Here is a 19137-nt window from a genome sequence, read left to right as displayed (position 1 = left end):
CGCAGGGTGGAATCCTTTTTCTCTACGAAGAATAAGGCCGCTCCAGCAGGAGAAGTTGAGTGTCTAATAAACCCTTTTTTTAGATTCTCATCAAGCCACTCCCTGAGCACCTTCAGTTCAGGTTCAGATAAGGAATAAAGACGGCCAAAGGTGATCTCTGCCCCTGGAAGCAATTCAATGGGACAATCATAAGAGCAATGTGGAGGCAGCTGATCAGCATTTTTTCTATCACAAACATCCTTAAATTCAAGATATTGTGGGGGCAGGTCTTCGTATGACTGGGTAGTTACCATAGCTGCTTGCGAGTCCTGGGTTGGTGGTGGGCTTACTTAGTAAGATCTCTTGCAATGTTCTTTGCAATAGTCAGAGGTAAGTTTTAAAGAGCGTGTCTCCCAGTTGATGGAAGGATTATGGATAGAGAACCAAGGAATGCCCAGGATGATAGGGAATTTAGGCGATGTGATCAGCTAAAAGCTGATAGTCTCCTGATGGTCAGTCTCGATTAAGAGTTCAAGTGGGACAGTCTCGTGGGTAACAGGTCCTGAAGACAAAGGTGAGCCATCCACAGTTTCCATATCAATTGGGGCAAATTTATTTCTTCCTTGTATGTTATTATTTTGGGCAAATTCAATGTCCATGAAGTTCCCCCCGACCCCTGAGTCCAGCATAGCGGAGCAAGGTATTTCACTGCTTTCAGTGATAAGCTTTACAGGGATGACAAAATGAGAAGATAACAAAATTAACTTTATGAGTTTCTTGAATCAAAGGAGAGAGACTGAGAAATTGAGTTTATTTGTTCAGATACCATAAGATCCGTTGCCGCAATTGTTCTTTTAAATTTATTGGGACAATTGATTACTTAATGCCCAGATTCTCCACAATAAAGACATATGTTTTCTGAACGTCGTCTTTCTTTCTCCTGAGTGGTAATAGATCTTTTAATAGCATCCACCTGCATAGGTTCAGGAGTGTCAGAACCTGGAAGAACTCTTGGACCCTTAGGAGTATACCGAGTAGTAGAAAAAAAAACACATGCCACCATTACTGCCTAGAATTCCCTGCCTCTCTTTTCTCCTTTCAGTAAGTCTTTGATCAATTTGAATACATAATTTAATAAAGGCCTCAAGGTCATCAGGACTTTTTACTCGAGCAAGCTCATCTTTTACTTGTTCAGAGAGTCCTTGACGAAACTGACTCTGCTGGATTCCAATCAGTATCTGAAATCCAACGTCTGAATTCAGTTGTGTACTCTGCAACAGAGCGCCTCCCCTGCCGTAAATTGTGCAATTTTGCCTCAGCAGTAGCACAGCGGTTAGGATCATCAAAAACTTGATTCATGGCAGCCACAAAATTATTGAAATTATCCAGGATGACATCTTTCTCCACATAAGGGGAGGCCCAGGCTAAGGCTTCCTCAGTCAGGAGATTGATGATAAACAGCACCTTTTTCCTGTCAGAAGTAAATGCAGCAGGTTGCATCTCAAGTATATACGACATTGATTAAACCTCTAATTGTGATGGTCGCCATTAAACTTGAGTGGGAGGGGCATTCGTGTGCTAGTATCAACCGCAACAGCATCTCGAGAACGCATGTCCCGCAACTGTCTGTGCAGATCAAGGATGTCCTCTTGTAGCCCTTTCACTTCAGTTTGGTACTACCTACCAGGAAAAGTTTGCTGAGTTACAAACGCCTGCAACTCAGAGATTTGTACCCTGAAAGGAGCCACAGCAGCTGCTACAACGGCCTCCATGTTTTGGGCCAGAATATTCTGTCACGATCTGGAGTCAGGCTCGAAGACCAATAGCTATAGCAGCTTACACAGGAACCAGCTGGATAGGAACACAGGCAGGTCACACTGGCAGATGACGCAGGCTCACCTGAGGTGCGGAATCTAAGTACTAACCGGTGTTCACCAGCGCTCCTGATGGTGGAGATGGATTTTGCTGCGTGTTAGTACCAGGTCACGGTCCTCAGGATCGCCCCACCAGGAGATGAGCAAGCCAGGGTCCAGTAGCAGATATAGCAGGTCAGGATCAAGCAGAAGCGTAGTCTAGGAATAGCCAAAGGTCGGTAACAAGTAGTTGCAGGTCGGTATTAGGCAAAGGCGTAGTCGAGGAACAAGCCAAGTGTCGATAACGGATGATAGCAAAGATACGGACGGCAGCAGGAGAGACAAGCGAGATATCGGCTGTTGAAGGCACAATATTCTGGCAACTAGGAAGTGCAAAGACATGGCTTATAACAGGAAGTTCATGGGAGGAGCAAAGGGTTCAAGGTTCAAGGCAATAAAGATTCACAGCAGGATCATCCAAGGATTTGTCCAAGGATTTGTCCAAGGATTTGTCCAGCATTCCAGGTGGCTCAGCAAGTAGAGTCATTGGCAGACACACTGGAGGTCCTAGGTTCAAGTCTGGGTCCTGACAGGGGAGTTTAATGGATCTTCACCCCCTTCTTACACTTACTATATTCCCACCTCTTACTTACACTTTACACATCTCCCCCCCACAAGTGGAGGTTTTTCCTAACTGTGGCTCACTTAGGCAAGAATAATGCAGCTTCCTTGAATACTCCTTATGCATCAAAGATTGCTTTGAAGCCACCAACAGAATGCTTATGCACCGTATTATAGGGTGCCCAGCAGCAAGAGTCCCAAAGAGAAAGCAGCTACAAATAGAGTTTAAAAAGTGTTACAGCAGACCTAGCATTTCCCATTTCGGATATGTGCCTGCTGTACCATGTTATATGAAAAGCAGCCTGTTTGTATTGCTTCCTTTATGTTATTTCCCTGGTATACCTGCCAGTCCCTCTCCTTTCCTATTAAACTGACCAAACTAAGCAGGAGAGCACACAGTTCCCAACATAGCTAGGGAAAATACAATTAAGGCTGTTCTCCAATGATCAGACTTGTCATGACACACCCCCCCCCCCTTTTCACAGCCATTCACAGGGAAGCTTGGTGTACTGCTGCTTCTCCTCCCCCAGCTCCTATGCAGCCAAGAATACAGAAATATTTTGGCATTCATTTCTTCAAACTAAATAGGTTGTTTTAAAAGGTGACCGTTGCAATCACTTTACGCACCAGCAGACAAAGTGAGTTACTAGGACAAGTTAAATTGTTGTCTGGCAAACTGTCTGCGCAAGGTGAAGCCGGGTGTTATACATGTGGAATGGCTTTTGGCAAATCCCGTTCTGTCAGTACTGCAAGATGCTGCAACTCCCAGGTGATCATGAACTCCTTTGCACACACATTTTGGTACTCCAAGAACCTGTCTGATTTATTCAAAATTATAAAAGTTTCAGTACTTTCCAAAGACTTTCTGGAAAGCAAAGAGGTGAGTAATATCCTTGAAAGATCTAGTGTTCTTAACTGGAATAATCCTTTGTTGAGCAAAAACTGGATTTTTGTAAGAACTCACCCTGAAATCCTCTCTGAAGTTAGACGCAGCTCTTATTCATAGACTCATAGGGTTATGCTCCTCCTCCTAGGGATAGACACTAGGCGGAAAAAAAAAAAAAAAAAAAACAACCAGTCAATGCCTATGGGGGCTGCCCCAGCAGGCATAACCCCTCAGGCTCTGCTAGTCTCAGTTTGGTTGCAAGCAGTGTTAGAAAGAACCCCATAATGTGCTGCTTCTGTTGAACTTCAGAGAAAATACGATTTTTGTAAGATCTTACCGCAAAATCTCTTGAATGTCCATCGACAAGACGCAGCCTCATTTTCATGAGCTGAGCGGGTTATGCTGCCACCTGCAGGAGTAGTCTAGGCAGTACGTTAGTACAAAGCTTTTAACATATAAACGCCCACGGGCTGTCCCTCCAGGCATAGCCCCCACTGCCACAGCCCAGCACATCAGTTTAGTTGCAAGCAGCGAAGACAAAAGAACCATTCCCAATCAGAGGGGCAGGTGCTGCATCTTCTATAGACAAAGATTTTACGGTAAGATCTTACAAAAATCTTATTTTCTCTATCATCCATCGACAGATGTCCCAAAGCAGTGAAGGCATGAGGGGTGGGAAAAACACAACCAGACAGTAACGTCAACTCCAAGAGTTGAAACCTAGCCAACCAGGAAACCGAGCTCAACCAAACAGGAGCGCACCCAGGCAAAAGACCCCTAAGAGAAAAAAAAAAACACATTTTCTTATGAAAACAGCAGCCTGCAAAACCTTGAGACCAAAAGAGGCATCTGAGAAGGCCAACAAATCCACCTTGTAAAATTTTGTAAAGGTGTGCATAGATGACCAAGTCGCTGCCTTACAAACTTGTATAACAGAGGACTGGTGGCAAAAAGCCCAAGAGGCACTCAGCGCTCTAGTAGAATGCGCCTTCACAGGGAGAGAAGGAACCTGACCCTTGAGTGAATAAGCCTGAACAACCGTCTGCCTGATCCATCTCGAAATGATAGCAGCGGACACAGCCAAACCTATGCGAGGAACGTCGGGAGGACAAAGTCTGACTTCCTGAATAACTGAGTGACCGTCAGATAAACCCTTATCGCCCAAACCACATCCAGAGAGTGCAAGGCAACTTCTTTGGGATGTTTAGGGTGAGGACATAAGGCAACACAATGTCTTCATTCAGGTGAATATCCGACACCACCTTAGGAAGAAAAGACTGATTAGGTCAGGAGGACCACTTTATCCCTGTGGACCACCAATTAAGGCGGACAGGACAGCGCCATCAACTCCGACTCTGCGAGCAGAAGTGATAGCCACTAGGAAGGCAACCTTTTGTGACAAAGAAAGCCAAGAAATCTCCCAAATTCTCAAAAGGAGGGTTTTGAAGAACAGACCAATCCAAAATTAAGATCCCACGGTGGTAACGGGGATCTCCACGGAGGAGCCAGATGATGAACCCCCTGAATGAAAGCGCGAATGAAACTTAGTAGCCAACGGACGTTGAAAGTAAATAGCCAGGGCCGACACCTGGCCCTTGATAGTGCCAAATGCTGCTCAACCCCTTTTTGTAAAAAAGGGCCAAAACCCTAGCTATAGAGAACAAGCGAGGGTGCAGCTGCAGCGATTCACACCATGAAATGTACGATTTCCACGTAGGATGATCTTCCTAGAGGTAGACTTCCTGGCCTTCAAAAAGGGTGGGAATCACCGAATCAGAACGACTTCTATCCCTCAACACCCTGCTTTCAACAGCCAAGCTATTAAGGTCAGCGACCGTAAAGCAGGATGGAAGATCGGTCCTTGAGATGGGTCTTCCCGCAGAAGAAGACGCCATGGATCCACGACCATTTTTATCAGTTCTGCGTACCAAGACCGTCGAGGCGAATCTGGTGCTAACAGACCGACTGAAATGCCTTCCATCGCCACCCTGCGAATAAAGCTCTGCAGGAAAACGAGCGGAAGCAAGGCATACATCAGGCAATACTGACTCCAAGGAGTCACTAGAGCGTCCGTGGCATTGGCCAGAGAATCCAAGACCTGGCCACAAGCCTCTGAACTTTCCTGTTGAGGCGAGATGCAAACAGGTCTACCTCCGGAGTCCCTCACCGGGCACACAGGAGATGAAACACCTCTGGATGCAGGGACCACTCCCCCTGATACAACACCTGATGACTCAGGTAATCCCGCCTGCCAATACTCCACACCCGGGATGTGGACTGCGGAAAGAGTCAGAACATTGTGTTCCGCCCACATTAGAATCTCTGCCACCTCCTTAGATACCAAGGCACTTCAGGGGGCCCCTTGATTGATGTAAGCCACGGCCGTGGCATTGTCCGACTGGACCCGAACCAGAGATCTGCGTAACAGACTCGTCCAGGGAAGCAGCCAGAGCTTGATCGCTCCCAGCTCCCGAATATTGATAAGTAAGGAAGAACTGTCGTCCAAGTCCCCTGGACACAGAACTTCCCCAGTCTGACAGGCTGGCGTCTGTGGTGACCCCCCATCCAAAACACAGGTAGGAAGGACTTGCCTTGGCACAGAACAGGTGACTGGAGCCACCAAGAGCCGACTTCGTGAGATGGCTCAACCGAATCTTCTGGTCCAGTGACCGAGGATCTCTGTTCCATTTTGACAGAATCTTACAACTGTCTCCTATGAGCCTGAGCAAATGGGACAACTTTGAAGGTCGAGACCATCAGACTTGGGGCCCCCATGCAAGCCCTCAAGGAGGACTGATCGGCCTCCATCAGCAACCGGACCGCCCTTTGCAACTTCTGAAGCTTATCCAAGGGAAGGAAGACCTTCACCAGAGCAGAGTTGAGGATAAGCCCCAGATAAGTGACCTGCACGGATGGAGTCAGGGCAGATTTAGTGACATTGATCGTCCACCCGAATTCTTGAAGGGTCTGAATGGGGATCGAAACTTCCAGCAGATCTGAGTGGGAGACTGCTCGCAACAGGAGATCGTCCAGATATCCCACAATGGATATACCTTGCCGACGTAACAAGGCCAGCACGGGGGCTAGGACCTTGGTAAAAACTCTGGGAGCCAAGGTGAAACCAAAAGGTAATGCCACAAATTTAAAGTGCTCCTCTGCCACTGCAAAGCAGAGAAAATCGCTGATGTCCCTCGAATATGGGGACGTGGAGAAACGCATCTTTGAGATCGATGGAAGCCAGAAAATCCCCGATTCAAAGATGCCACCACCGATCGATGGACACTATTTGAAACTTCTGCACCCGCACAAAGCGGTTCGGAGCCTTGAGGTCCAGGATTGGATGCACTTTGACCTCCTTTCTGGCCACAGGGAACAGGCTTAAATAGAAACCTTGAGAGTGTTCCTGCAGAGGAACCGGCACAATCACCCCTTGAGCCAGGAGATCTCGCACAGCCTCCCGCAGAACCTTCAAACGCTCTGGAGAGAGGAGAAGATTCGACTAAAAGAACCTGTTCCATGGCCAAGACTAAAAGTCGATCTTGTACCCGGAGCAAACCAGTTTTCAAACCCAATCATCTTGAATGAAGGAAGTCCAGGGCTCCTGAAGCGCAGACATGCCCCCCCCAAACCCCTGAGACGGGTGAGGGCACCCCTTCAAGCTGAAGAGGACTTGTCTGCAGCACCAGACTGACCAGCCTTGGGCTTGCCCCCAGGGTTTCTTAGTTTCTCCAGAAGTTCTACTACGGGGAGTCTTACCCTCGGAGGAATAGAGAAGAGTACTCTTCCCACCAGTCAGGCCCTTTGGCGATTAACTCATCCAATGAGTCGCCAAACAACTAGTCCCCCAGAAAGGGGAGATCAGCCAAGGCTTTCTTAGAAGCTTGGTCAGCCGACCAGCTCTTCAACCAAACCATGCGGCTCAAAACAACGCTCACGGCCAAAACCCTGGCCACAAGGGGAGCCGCATCCATAGAAGCATGACACAGGAACACCAGAGCCTGGATCACCTGGTCCAACGGTTCCAGCTGTTCCAGAGGAACAGTCTCGGGGTCCAAGGACTCCCGCAAACCCCTAATCCATTCCATTACTGTCTGAGACTAATGCAGACATAAAAACCGGTTTCAAAAGGGAACCTGCCAGCACTTGAAGATGGCGGGAAAGAGGTTTCCACCCACCTGTCCACTGAACCCATAAAAACTGGGAAATCTTCCACAGGCACAAGGGTAGGTTCAATCTGGAAACAGGATGGTCCACTTTAGGTGGCACCTTCCAACGGTTGGAAACCTTTTCAGCAATAGGGTACCAGCTTTTAAAGCGTTTAGGCACCACTAACACATGCTTAACGTGCTCCTATTGGTCATTCACAATATCGTAAAAGGTGTCAGGACAAGGGGAAACCCTGTCGACTTTTGGAGACTTGAGCCAAAAGCCACCCACATCCCTGCCAGTGTGGGGTCAGCCAATTTTAAAGTATCCCGCATTGAAAAATCAGGGCTTCCACTAAGGTGTGTTCCCGAGCTGCAGCTGAAAACAGGTCCTCGTCACCATCTGACTGAGAACATTTTCGGCTATCAACCTTTTTCCATTACTAAATCAACTTTAGTCGCCAGGCTTTCCAGGGCTGCTGAAATCGCGGCTAGCGACTGCGATTCTGACTGAGTGGGTCTGAGTGATTTCATAGTTTGGAACTCCAATATGCAACTCCATAATGCAATTTTCAAAAAACTATGTACTGTCACTTTAAGAGCGCCGATCGCGGTATCCACCACCGATCGCCGCAGTCTGCCGGGAACCCCTGTAAACCAAAGTGACAGCAGAAAGTGCAGAGATATGCCCGCAGGGACACCAAATACTGTACCCCCCCCCCCCCCCCAGACAAACCAGCCTCCTGGATCTTCCACAGCATTGAGAGAAAGGCAAGAAGTGACCTCGGCTTAGCAGCAGGAAATTACTGCACAGGAAGGGATGTTGTCTGCTCTTTGCTACAATGTTCACACCCTTCCCCAGAATATTCTCGCATATGTTGTCAGTATGCAAAATTGGCAGGTGTTTTCCGATTATTGATTTGAGGTCATTAAATTCGAAACTGTAGGGAAGTGCCAGCGTTAGAGAGGGTATAATTCTATCTTTGTTATTTTTCTTTTTAGGTTTATATGATCTTTTCCGTTGGCGCTTGTGAAGAATCCAGGATAGGGTCATGATGTATAACTGTTTGACTAGACCCTGTTAGCTGCAAAAGGTCAGTTCGGTCCTTCTCCAGGGCCAGATGGTATGCTCTGTCCAGCATCCATCTGGGATAGCCTCTCTGGAGAAACCATTGATATAAGGAGGACGATTCTTGTTTAAAAACATCATTTTATCCGGGCTGGAAGATCCCGTAAAAAACGAGGTTTAGGTCATTATCGTTCAAAAAAATGTATGAATGTATCAAGATCAACAGACCTATGGCACACAAACAGTAAATTGTCTATGTAACGAAGGTACAAAAAGGCATGTTCCCTGTATGGGTTCATACCTCCAAAGATGCGGGACCTCTCCCACCAACCCATATAAAGGTTGGCTAGGGAGGGTGAGAACTTGGCGCATATATATATATATATATATATATATATATATATATATATATATATATATATATATATATATATATATATATATATATATATATATATATATATATATATATATACACACACACACACACACACAGTGGGTACGGAAAGTATTCAGACCCCCTTAAATTTTTCACTCTTTGTTGTATTGCAGCCATTTGCTAAAATCATTTAGGTTCATTCTTCTTCCTCATGAATGTACACATAGCACCCCATACTGACAGAAAAACACAGAATTGTTGACAGTGTCACAGCAAAGGGTCTGAATACTTAGGACCATGTGATATTTCAGTTTTTCTTTTTTAATAAATCTGCAACAAAGTCAACAATTCTGTGTTTTTCTGTCAGTATGGGGTGCTATGTGTACATTCATCAGGAAGAAGAATGAACCTAAATGATTTTAGCAAATGGCTGCAATATAACAAAGAGTGAAAAATTTAAGGGGGTCTGAATACTTTCCGTACCCACTGTATATACATTTTTCATTTTTTTATTTTTTTTTCATATCTTTCACATATGATTTAATTAATTTTTATACATATATCTCTTTAATATATCCTCCATTCAATTTCATATACATTTTTGCACTCAACATAGAAATATGGGCATACATGGAGATAATATACTTATGTGAAATATATGGCAATATTTGTGTCTATAGTGATCATTTATATTTTTGATTTGCATATTTTAACATTTGCATGTTTTAAATTCAATCACTATTATGTGTTTGGTTTTTGATTGGGGCCATTCTGTTCATGCAATCAGACCACAGACATTTAGCAGCAGTTTACTCCAATGAACATCTAATCAATTTGATTATTCTGAGCTGCATAAGTACCTTTATCTGTGGTCTGTGCACATTCAGAATGAACTTGGTAATGAGTAAGCGACATTTCTAGTCGTGAAACGCGTCTACCTTTTGTCCTATGTTCTCACAGTTTGAAGTTTTGAAGTTATGCCTATTTTTTGATGTGGAATAAATACACTCCTGCTTAATTTTTACATCGGAGTGCGGTCATTTCTTTTCGAACGGCACTTGGACTACAGATCCGACCAGCACCTGACACCACCTCACCTGGAGCGGTCTTTTTCCAGTTTGGATTCAATCAGTGGGGGGTTATGCCTGGAGGGACAGCCCGGTTGGCGTGTTTGTTAAAAGCTTTGTACTAACATACTGCCTAGACTACTCCTGCAGGTGGCAGCATAACCCCCTCAGCTCCTGAAGAAGATGAGGCTGCGCCTGTCGATAGTCGTAAGAAAAAGGATTTTACGGTAAGTTCTTACAAAAATCCAGGTCTCCATCGTTCGACAGACGCAGCTCTTCCTATTCATAGACTAATTACGATGTACCAAAGCAGTATGAGGGGTGCGAACAAGAGAAAAAAAAAAAAAAAAAAAAAAAAAAGATTTCCCCAATGGCTAAGTAGCCAACTAGGTAGAATAGAGCCTAACCAGGAACAACTGGAGCTCACCTGGAACCAATGGAACCCTCAGAGAAACGAAGGAATTCTCTTTTAAACTGCAGCCTGCAAAACTCTGCAGCCAAAAGATGCATCTGCAGATGCCAATACATCTACCTTGTAGACTTTAGTGACGTATGCCCAGACGAACAAGTTACAAACTTGTAACACCAACGTCTGATGGCGAAAAAACCCAAGAGACCCTCAGCGTTCTCATAGAGCGAGCCTTTACTGGGAAAGGAGGAACCTGACCCTTCAGTGAAAAAGCTTGTACCACCATCTGCCACGTCCATCTGGAAAATGGTCTCAGCAGATGCAGCCATACCCTATGAGGTCCAACAAAAAAGGACAAAGTAGCATCTGATTTTTGAAGGGACTCAGGTCTGTAAATCGACCCTGATCGCCCTGAATCACAGCCAAGAATGCAAAGCATGCTCCGTCGGATGAGGTTTAAGTGAAGGCAATACTGTGTCTTCATCCAGATGAAAATCAGAAACCCCCTTAGGAAGGAAACACTGAATAGGTCAAAGTACCACCTTATCTCTATGTACCACCAGATAACGTGTGTGCTTGAGGGGCCCGGCTCCGGAAAGAATCTGATGTCCCCCCCACCCCAGAAACGGGTGAGGGTGCCCTATCATGTACACGATTATCTGCAGATCCAGACTGGTCCGTCTCAGATTTACCTGAGCAGGTCTTCTCGGAACCCCTCGAAAACCCCCAGAAAACCTGAACAGCTGTACATTCGCTTGCGACCCGGAGGTACGAACTGGCCGCCCACGAGCAGCAAAAGAAGACCACCTTCTAACACGTGGTGCCTTGCCCTTAGAGGGTTGGGGGGAAGGAGTACTCTTTTCCCCCAGTGAGGTCTTTGATCAACTCATCCAGAGAGGATCCAAACAGCCTCTCCCCAGTGAAGGGGAGATCAGTCAAGGTCTTTTTGAAAGCCTGGTCAGCAGACCAGCTCTTAAGCCACACCGTGTGCCGAATAGCAATCCCCACTGTTGACGCTCTGGCCCCCAACTGGGTAACATCCAAGGATGTATCACACATGAACACCAGGACTTGAGCCAACAGGTCCAATAGATCCAGCACCACAGGGGGGGGGAAGCGTTCAGCTTCCAAGTTACTTTTAAGTAACTTCACCCATTCAGTAGCAGTCTGCGCTACTAAAACATTCAAAGTTAACACCTGACCTGCTACCAGGTGTAAATGGCGGGACAAGGATTCCACCAGTCTATCCACGGGATCCGGAAAGGTAGGAGACTGCCACCAGTACCAGAGTCGCTTTATTCAACCTGGCCACCAAAGAATCTACTTTCTGTGGTACAGTCCACCTTAGACACTGCCTCCGCAATAGGATAACGGCTTGCAAAACGCTTAGGCACCACCCACATGTGATTGTGACGCCATTGTTAATCCACAATAGTATGAAACAATTCTGGAAAAGGGAATACCTTGCCCGAATTACAGGATTTTGGGAGCCAAAAGACACCTGCGTACCTGGCGCTGTGGGTTCAGCCATTTTTAAAAAGTTTACCGCACAGAAACTATCAGGGCTTCCACCAATGCGCGTTCCCACGTGGCAGCTGATGAGGACAGGTCCTCTTCATCGTCCGAATGCAAAGACACAGACCCCTCAAGTCCATCTCAAAGTCCGAGGATCCTGCCGATGGAGGTGAGGGCATAGGACGTTTGCGGCTGGCAGCAACAGAAAAACCTAAAATTGCTGCCCATACAAACTAAAAGGAACAGAAACTGAACTACAGCAAAATGGCGGCCCACGCCACGCACCATTCGGTCTCCGGGACCCAAAATAGAAGGCATCAAAAGGGTCTCTAACCAGGGATCCACTCAGGACAACCACCTCCCCCCCCCCCCCCCCCCCCCAAGTAAGCCCCAAAACAGCCACATTGTTACCGCCTCCAAGATAAAAAAAACCTGCAAGGGGAAGGAAAAAGCCAAGAGGTATATCCTAAAAAGATGCCAGGGAACCAAGGGAGCCCCCAAGGTCCGACCATTCCAGGGAGGGGCCCACACCCACCCCACGCCCCCCAAGGGTTTTTGGGGGGGGGGGGGGGGACATATTACTCACCATACCACGGAACCAGGTGGGTGCCACTCCGAAACAGATCACCTCTCATCCGGGATGGGGGTGCTGTTGGCCAAGGGGAAGCTGCGACTCAGGTCATTCCATGTAATTTGCGTCCCAGCGAGACTATCCACTCGCAGGCTCGTCCCCATCCAGCGGGGCACTGTCATGGCGAGGCCTAGTTCTGGACTTTAACCTGCTCACACTCCATGGCCAGGCTGGGAGACCTTAAGGATCTAGATTATCTAGTGCAAATATCAGCCGGCTGTTGCTTGCAGTTCCTCTGAAGCTTGGTCCTCAGGAACTAACTAGTCCAAAAAAATAAAGCACACATTCTTCCCTGATACAGCCAAGACCGAAGTCCCAGCAGGGAACTAGGTCTATCCCTGACACTAGGCAGAACAAAACTGTTGACTAGCAGAGCCCGAGGGGTTATGCCTGCTGGGACAGCCCCCATAGGCGTGGACAAGCCTTTTTTCCGCCTAGTGGCCATCCCAAGGAGGAGCATAACCCTATGAGTATGAATAAGAACAGCTGCGTCCGTCAATGAACAGAGAAATGGGTTTTTGTAGTCGTTCTAGACGGCTGCCTTTACCAGGTCCTTCTGTGACCAGATTAAGAAGAAAGTTTGTGGGGGAGGGGCTACAGGCTCAAGTCACAACCCTTCAGTTAACCTTTACATCAGCCAAAGCCTGTGCTTTAAAATGTGTTTGTCCCCAAGCTAGAAGGCTGGGCTCCCAATATTTCCACAGTGCGATTGGCTACACAATGCTGATAAAGGGCAATGCCTTCCAACTACCGATAGTTAACTGAGCTGTCGAGAGCAGCTCGGTCACCCTGCTGCCATATATACGAGGAACACGGTCAAACTGGTCAAAGTTTTGAGATGTATTGTGTCCATTTCCTTCCCAATGTTAGAGCCTTCCAGGAAGCTAATCCTAGCATCCCTCGTCTTTACTGGGAGGTTTCTTCAGGAGTAAAACTGCTTTGCTCTAGCAACTTCCTTGGCGCTTTTGGTCTTTGATACTTGATATTGGTTTTGGGACCCACAAAAATCCTGTGACATTTCCATTACGTTTTGGCTGTGGGCCGAATATTCATGCAGGTGTGCAGAAAAAGGCAAGTTACTTTTAAAAAAAGACCCCACATACTTTGGACTTTTCTAAATCCCTGGAATGGTGACAACCTCTGATCGCTTCTAGCAGAATTTAATAATTTGGCCATTCTAGTGGACAACTCCACAGCAGTGTTAATTTTGGCAGCAAATTTCAATTTAGTTTTAGTTTTAGTCTTAGGACTAAAATGGCATTTTAGTTTTAGTCCCATTTTAGTCTTCTGCAAGTGTTTTAGTCGTATTTAGTCGACTAAAACTCCAGTATATTTTAGTCGACTAAAACGCCCTACATTTTAGTCGACTAAAACTAATTTTAGTCATCTATAATCAAATGGGTGTAGTTCAATTGTAATTTGTAATGCATTATTTAAGCATTTCTCTACAATTTCCAAACTCATTATATACTACTGCTGGTCCTGGAGTGAAAAATCTAATATGTTATTATTTATGCTTTGAGCATGCACCAGTGTTAATTTTTGGCAGCAAATTTCGATTTAGTTTTAGTTATAGTCTTTTGACTAAAATGCCATTTTAGTTTTAGTCGTATTTTAGTCATCTGAATTGTGTTAGTCGACGAAAACGTTTTAGTCGGTTTTAGTCGACGAAATTAACACTGCTCCACAGCCACATCTGGAAGCTGACCTTCCCATCATCTAGAAAAACCTAAATGGTTGTGAGCTGGATAATGCTGGAAAATAATCCAAACCAAGACCAGGGAAGGGGGGGGGGGGGGAATGGGAGAAACTTTACACTTTCTGCTTGGATTTATTGGAGGAAGCCATAATCAATCATTTTGTCCTGGAAACTGATTGGGGAGCCACAGGTCGACCGGTAATAAAACTGTTACATGGGAGACCAAAGAAAGTGGTTTGATCAAAGTGACACTGCCAATTCTTGCAGTCAGAGGTATAGTGCCTTAAACTGGCCATAGATGGATCGAAATTCATCCAGTTCGGCAAGCACCAGCTGAATTTCAATCCATATGTAGCCACTCACAGTGGGGATGGTGTGCTCAGGCACAGTGTTCGTTTTCTGTCACACAAGGTTTGCTTTTGGGCCAAAAAGTAAAATTTTTGGTCCCATCTGACCAGCACACATTCTTCCACGTTTTCCTGTGTCCCTCCACATGGCTTCGCACAAACTGCAAATGGGACGTACTGCTTTCTTCTTGCCACTCTTCCATGAAGGCCAGATTTGTGAAGTGCATGACTAATAGTTCTCCTGTGGAGAGATTCTCCCCGCTGAGCTGTGGATCTCTACAGCTTTGCCAGAGTTACCGAGGGCCTCTTGGCTACTTCTGAATAATGCTCTGATCTGGCCAATAAGTTAAGGTGGTAAGCCAGGTCTTGGTAGGTTTGCAGTTGTGCGATACTCTATTTTCAGATGATGGATTGAACAGTGCTCCGTGAGATGTTAAAAGCTTTTTTTATATTATTAAACCTTAACCCCGCTTTAAATTTTTCCACAACCTTATTCCTGACCTGTCTGGTGTATTCCTTGGCCTTCATGATGCTTTTTGTTCACTGAGGTTCTCTTACAAACGTTTGCAGACTGTTATAAAAGGAAGAGGGGATGCCACTGTGGTAAACATGGCCTTGTCCCAACTTTGAGATGTGTTGATACTATGAAATTTAAAATTCAACTTAAATTTTTCCCTTAAAATTATACATTTTCTCAGTTTAAACATTTGATACGTCAACTATGTTGTGTCCTGAATAAAATATTGAAATTTGAAAACTTCCACATCATTGCATTCGGTTTTTATTCACAATTTGTAGTGTCCCAACTTTTTGGGAATCAGTTTTTTTATATCTATATATAATATCTATACATTTATATCTCACACAAAAACGCCTTTGAAGTGCACCCGTGCAAAGGAGAACGTGTCTATCCCGCACGCACACAGTGATCAGCCCACAGATGAGGTATCACCACCAATGTCAGAACCTGGTCGGTAATTCTACCACTAGCCTTCCTCAGTAAATCTAAAGTGGTTACCTTTAAAGGCTTTTAAAGGTCGCCTATGGATAGTAAAACTTATGCATGTTATTTGTCTTCGTTGCAGAGGCGTTCAATTTTAAAGCATGACATGCTTGGTATCTATTTACTCGGCATACCATCAGGTTTTATACTTTACCAAAAAAATGGGGGTTATTTATTTTTTTTGCATTAGAACATTGTTTGAAATACCGCCGTGCTCATACCACAACACCCACCAGTTTATTCTCTAGGGCCTGGGGGGGGGGTCCAAAGAAGTTTTCTAGGAAAAACAAAATACTGATTGTTACATGTAAACAAAGTGCCAAAAAAAAGCTAAGGGGCAAGTGGTTAATGGAGCAGACAATGGAGCTTGATTTAGCATGCGCTTGTAATGAGTTTCTAAGTTCTTCTGTGTGCAAGAGTGTGCAAGAGTAACCTAAAAGGAATAACCTTTTCCTCATTGGGGCCAGCGCCTCAATTGGTCGCTCAGCAGATGCATTTGTGCTGAGCGTTGAGAGCCCGCCTTTCCTGGCTAGCACCCAATCAATGCTTTCCACACTCCAAGGTCTCTCCCCTCCTTGCTAGTCCCCGGGTGCGGAGACAGGGAGACGAGTAGGATATAAATCGCACAATGTTAAAAACATTAAAAGTTTAAGTTGCTATGAAGGCCCAGATATTCCTAAAAGCACCTCTGCCTAAAACCTCAACCCTTCATATTTTCCATCCTGGCAAAGCCATTTCAAGGTTTAAAAAGTGACATCCATCCACTGAAAATCCCTAGTCTCATTCAATAATATAACCTAATGAGACATCAGTTGTCTCATTCTTACTAAATGAAAACAAAAGCCATACATTATCTTTTTTTTTTTTATGTAAAAAGGAGATCTTTCCCCAACTACGGATTAAAATAGATTGCTGAGGGGCTAGTAGATTTGGGCCCCCAATCGGTCCCTGGGAAAAGGTAGTTTTTTTAATGCCACACCCTTGATTTTATACAGTTACTTTGGTCCAGTTTGGACCAATGCACATATAATGGCAGGTGTGGTACCCCTGGAAGCTGGAATGCACTGAAGTAGACGCAGCTGTTCCAGTGTTCGCCACTTGCTTCCAGGTTCCATGCTGAGCGGACACGAATGCTTTGTATTTGAATGAACGCAAAGCATTCTATGATTGGATGAGATGGAGGCAGGATGGTGATGTCACAGAATTCCAGGAATACTTTTGAATCTGGCAACAAATTTGGGAACAAATTCTGCCTATTAAAAATGACAAGCAATTTGAAACATGTGGAAAAAAAAAAAAAAGCCAAAGAACTCCAGATTCATTTTTCAAATTTCGGTAAATAAGCTGCTGAAGCACAAAACAGTCAGTCCTGCACATTGCAGTGAACTCTACTTTTAAAAACCAGGAGTTCTACTTTGGAAAAAGTATACTTCAACATACCTGGTAATAAGGGTGTAAAAAGGCATCTGGACATCCAGATAAAGCCATCTGCTCATTGATTTAAGTTTCAAAAAATCTGCAGGAACCTATGGAAAATACAATAGATATTTGAACGCGGCACATTCCTTTAGCACACAAACACACGTCGTACTATTTCAGGAAACATACAAGCACTTGCTTGCCTAGCATGGTGAAGGCAAAAGTATCTTATTTAAAGCTAAAAACTTCAGGTAAGCACAAAAAATATACAGCTGAAATGCGTAAAGGACGTGTCATCTGCCAACAGATTTACATTTCTAGTCTGGATTGACATTTACTCAACCCTACCGCAGCACAGGCAAATAAAAAAAAAAAAAAAGACAGCTTTGCTACAATTTAAAGCAGACATTAGCTTACATTTTTCCCCTACAGTTTTAAAGGCACAACTTAACTAATGAATGTCCCAGAAATACTGGGTGCTAGATACTGTAGAAGTGAGTACCGAGATTAAATAGGGTAGTCTAGTGAGTTCAGCTGAAGACCCCAACAGGGACCCGCTTCCCTCTACTTCACTGGGGGAAAGCAAGTGCATTACTTACACTGCATGTTAAGCCAAATGAATATGGGAGAATCTTGGCAATCAGATTCTACCATATTCCCATAGCATGTTACATGCAGTGTAAACTATACACAGTATCCTCAATGAAAGTGGGTGAGGAAGGAGCGGGGCCCCATTGGGAGCTCCTATGGAGTTCAGCCAAGGGACCTGAAGCTATCAAGTTCAGACACAGGACGGAGGTTGACCATGTTGTAAGGGAGGAGTCTGGGAAACATGGTTCCCTGATCTTTGCACTGAAAGCAGAGGAGCTTGTATTCCATCACTTCCAGGTTCAGTCATTTCCCAGCTATTGCAGGAGGGGGGGTGTGTCATTTAGAAAGCATGATTTGTGCTTGATATGCTACACTGGAGAGAAGACATTAGGTGGGGGGGGGGGGGTTGGTCCAATAAAGAAGACCTTTAGCTGCCCAGATGAAATCCCTGATGTCTCCATAAGGAGGCCCTGTAAGCTGCCAATGCTATGCCATATTCTTAGCCCAGGGCTCGTCAAAACCCAGGCATCAGGTCGCAATGTTCTTCTAGAAATCATGTCCTGGTGACTGGGTCACACTACAGCAGTGGTCAGGATCCTCCCATGTGGTCTACCTGAGGGGGTGCGAACTAGCATCGGGCTGGTCGATAATGGAGGTCGCAGCTTTGCGGCCTGCTGTAGCGGGATACACGTTTCTATGTGAACACGGCACCTTCTGGTGGACTGTGCTGTGATGAGCGGGGCTTGTTCTCACTGCCTGTCCACCTCAGACATCAATTTTCACAGGTTGACAGATGGGCTTGATCAGTCGCCCTTTCCTTACTGCTGCTGAGTGGACGGGGAGTGTCGCTCATCAGCGCCACTTATTTCCCCCAATTTGTTTTTTTAATCACTTGGCACCAGACGTGAGCAATTCTTACTGCAAGACGCCCCGGACATGCAGTTCTGGGTGCGGATTTAAAAAAAAAAAAAAACTGGTCCCTAACTTTTTGCTGGCTCCTAGATTCTAAGTAAATTTGTCAAGCCCTGTCTTAGCCCCTTGTTGTGAGTTTAACTACAAAAAACACATGCTTCATTATCCTTTACAGGAGGTTAAAGTGGAACTTCACTGCATCCGAGTGCCACAAACCAAAAACTCCCCCCATCCATTCATGTCTATACTTTATTTTGTTGAGAAATCACTTTGAAAAAACACCCCCTAGCATTTCTGGCCATGGCCATCTTAAGGGCACATTCATGTAGCATTTTCTTCCTGGAATCCATCTGCCCTTCGCTCCAGCATGCCTGCAAGGGAGTGTGCTTAGCTGGGGAAAACCCCTCTTCCCCTCTGGAAGATTCCTGCCATGTATAACAACATTTACCTAGGCAAAAAAACAGGAACTGAAGACATGTTATGGAAAAAAAAAAAAGGAAAATAGGATCTACTTTCAGATATTTTTTAAAGTAGCTGTAAAGTCGGGAAGTTTTTTTTTTTTTTTTAATAAAGCCCTGTGTGTAGAAGCCCCCCAGCACCCCCTTATACTTA

At 45.2% G+C, this 19137-nt stretch overlaps 1 protein-coding gene across 2 annotated transcripts in view; it reads right to left on the bottom strand.

The window, feature by feature from the left end:
• The window catches only part of GRB10 (growth factor receptor bound protein 10), a 515930-nt gene extending 498799 nt beyond the window's left edge, over positions 1-17131 (bottom strand). For both annotated transcript variants that reach the window (XM_082259307.1, XM_082259308.1), the window contains exon 1: positions 17044-17131. In XM_082259307.1, the coding sequence (XP_082115433.1) occupies positions 17044-17091 (48 nt within the window). In that variant the 5' untranslated portion in view covers positions 17092-17131. The remainder of the gene's footprint in view (positions 1-17043) is intronic.
• Between the last annotated feature and the right edge of the window lie 2006 nt (positions 17132-19137).

This window comes from Pelophylax lessonae (genome assembly GCF_965119305.1).
Source record: "Pelophylax lessonae genome assembly, chromosome: 5".
Taxonomy (NCBI): domain Eukaryota; kingdom Metazoa; phylum Chordata; class Amphibia; order Anura; family Ranidae; genus Pelophylax; species Pelophylax lessonae.
This window is presented reverse-complemented; position numbering and strand designations above follow the sequence as displayed.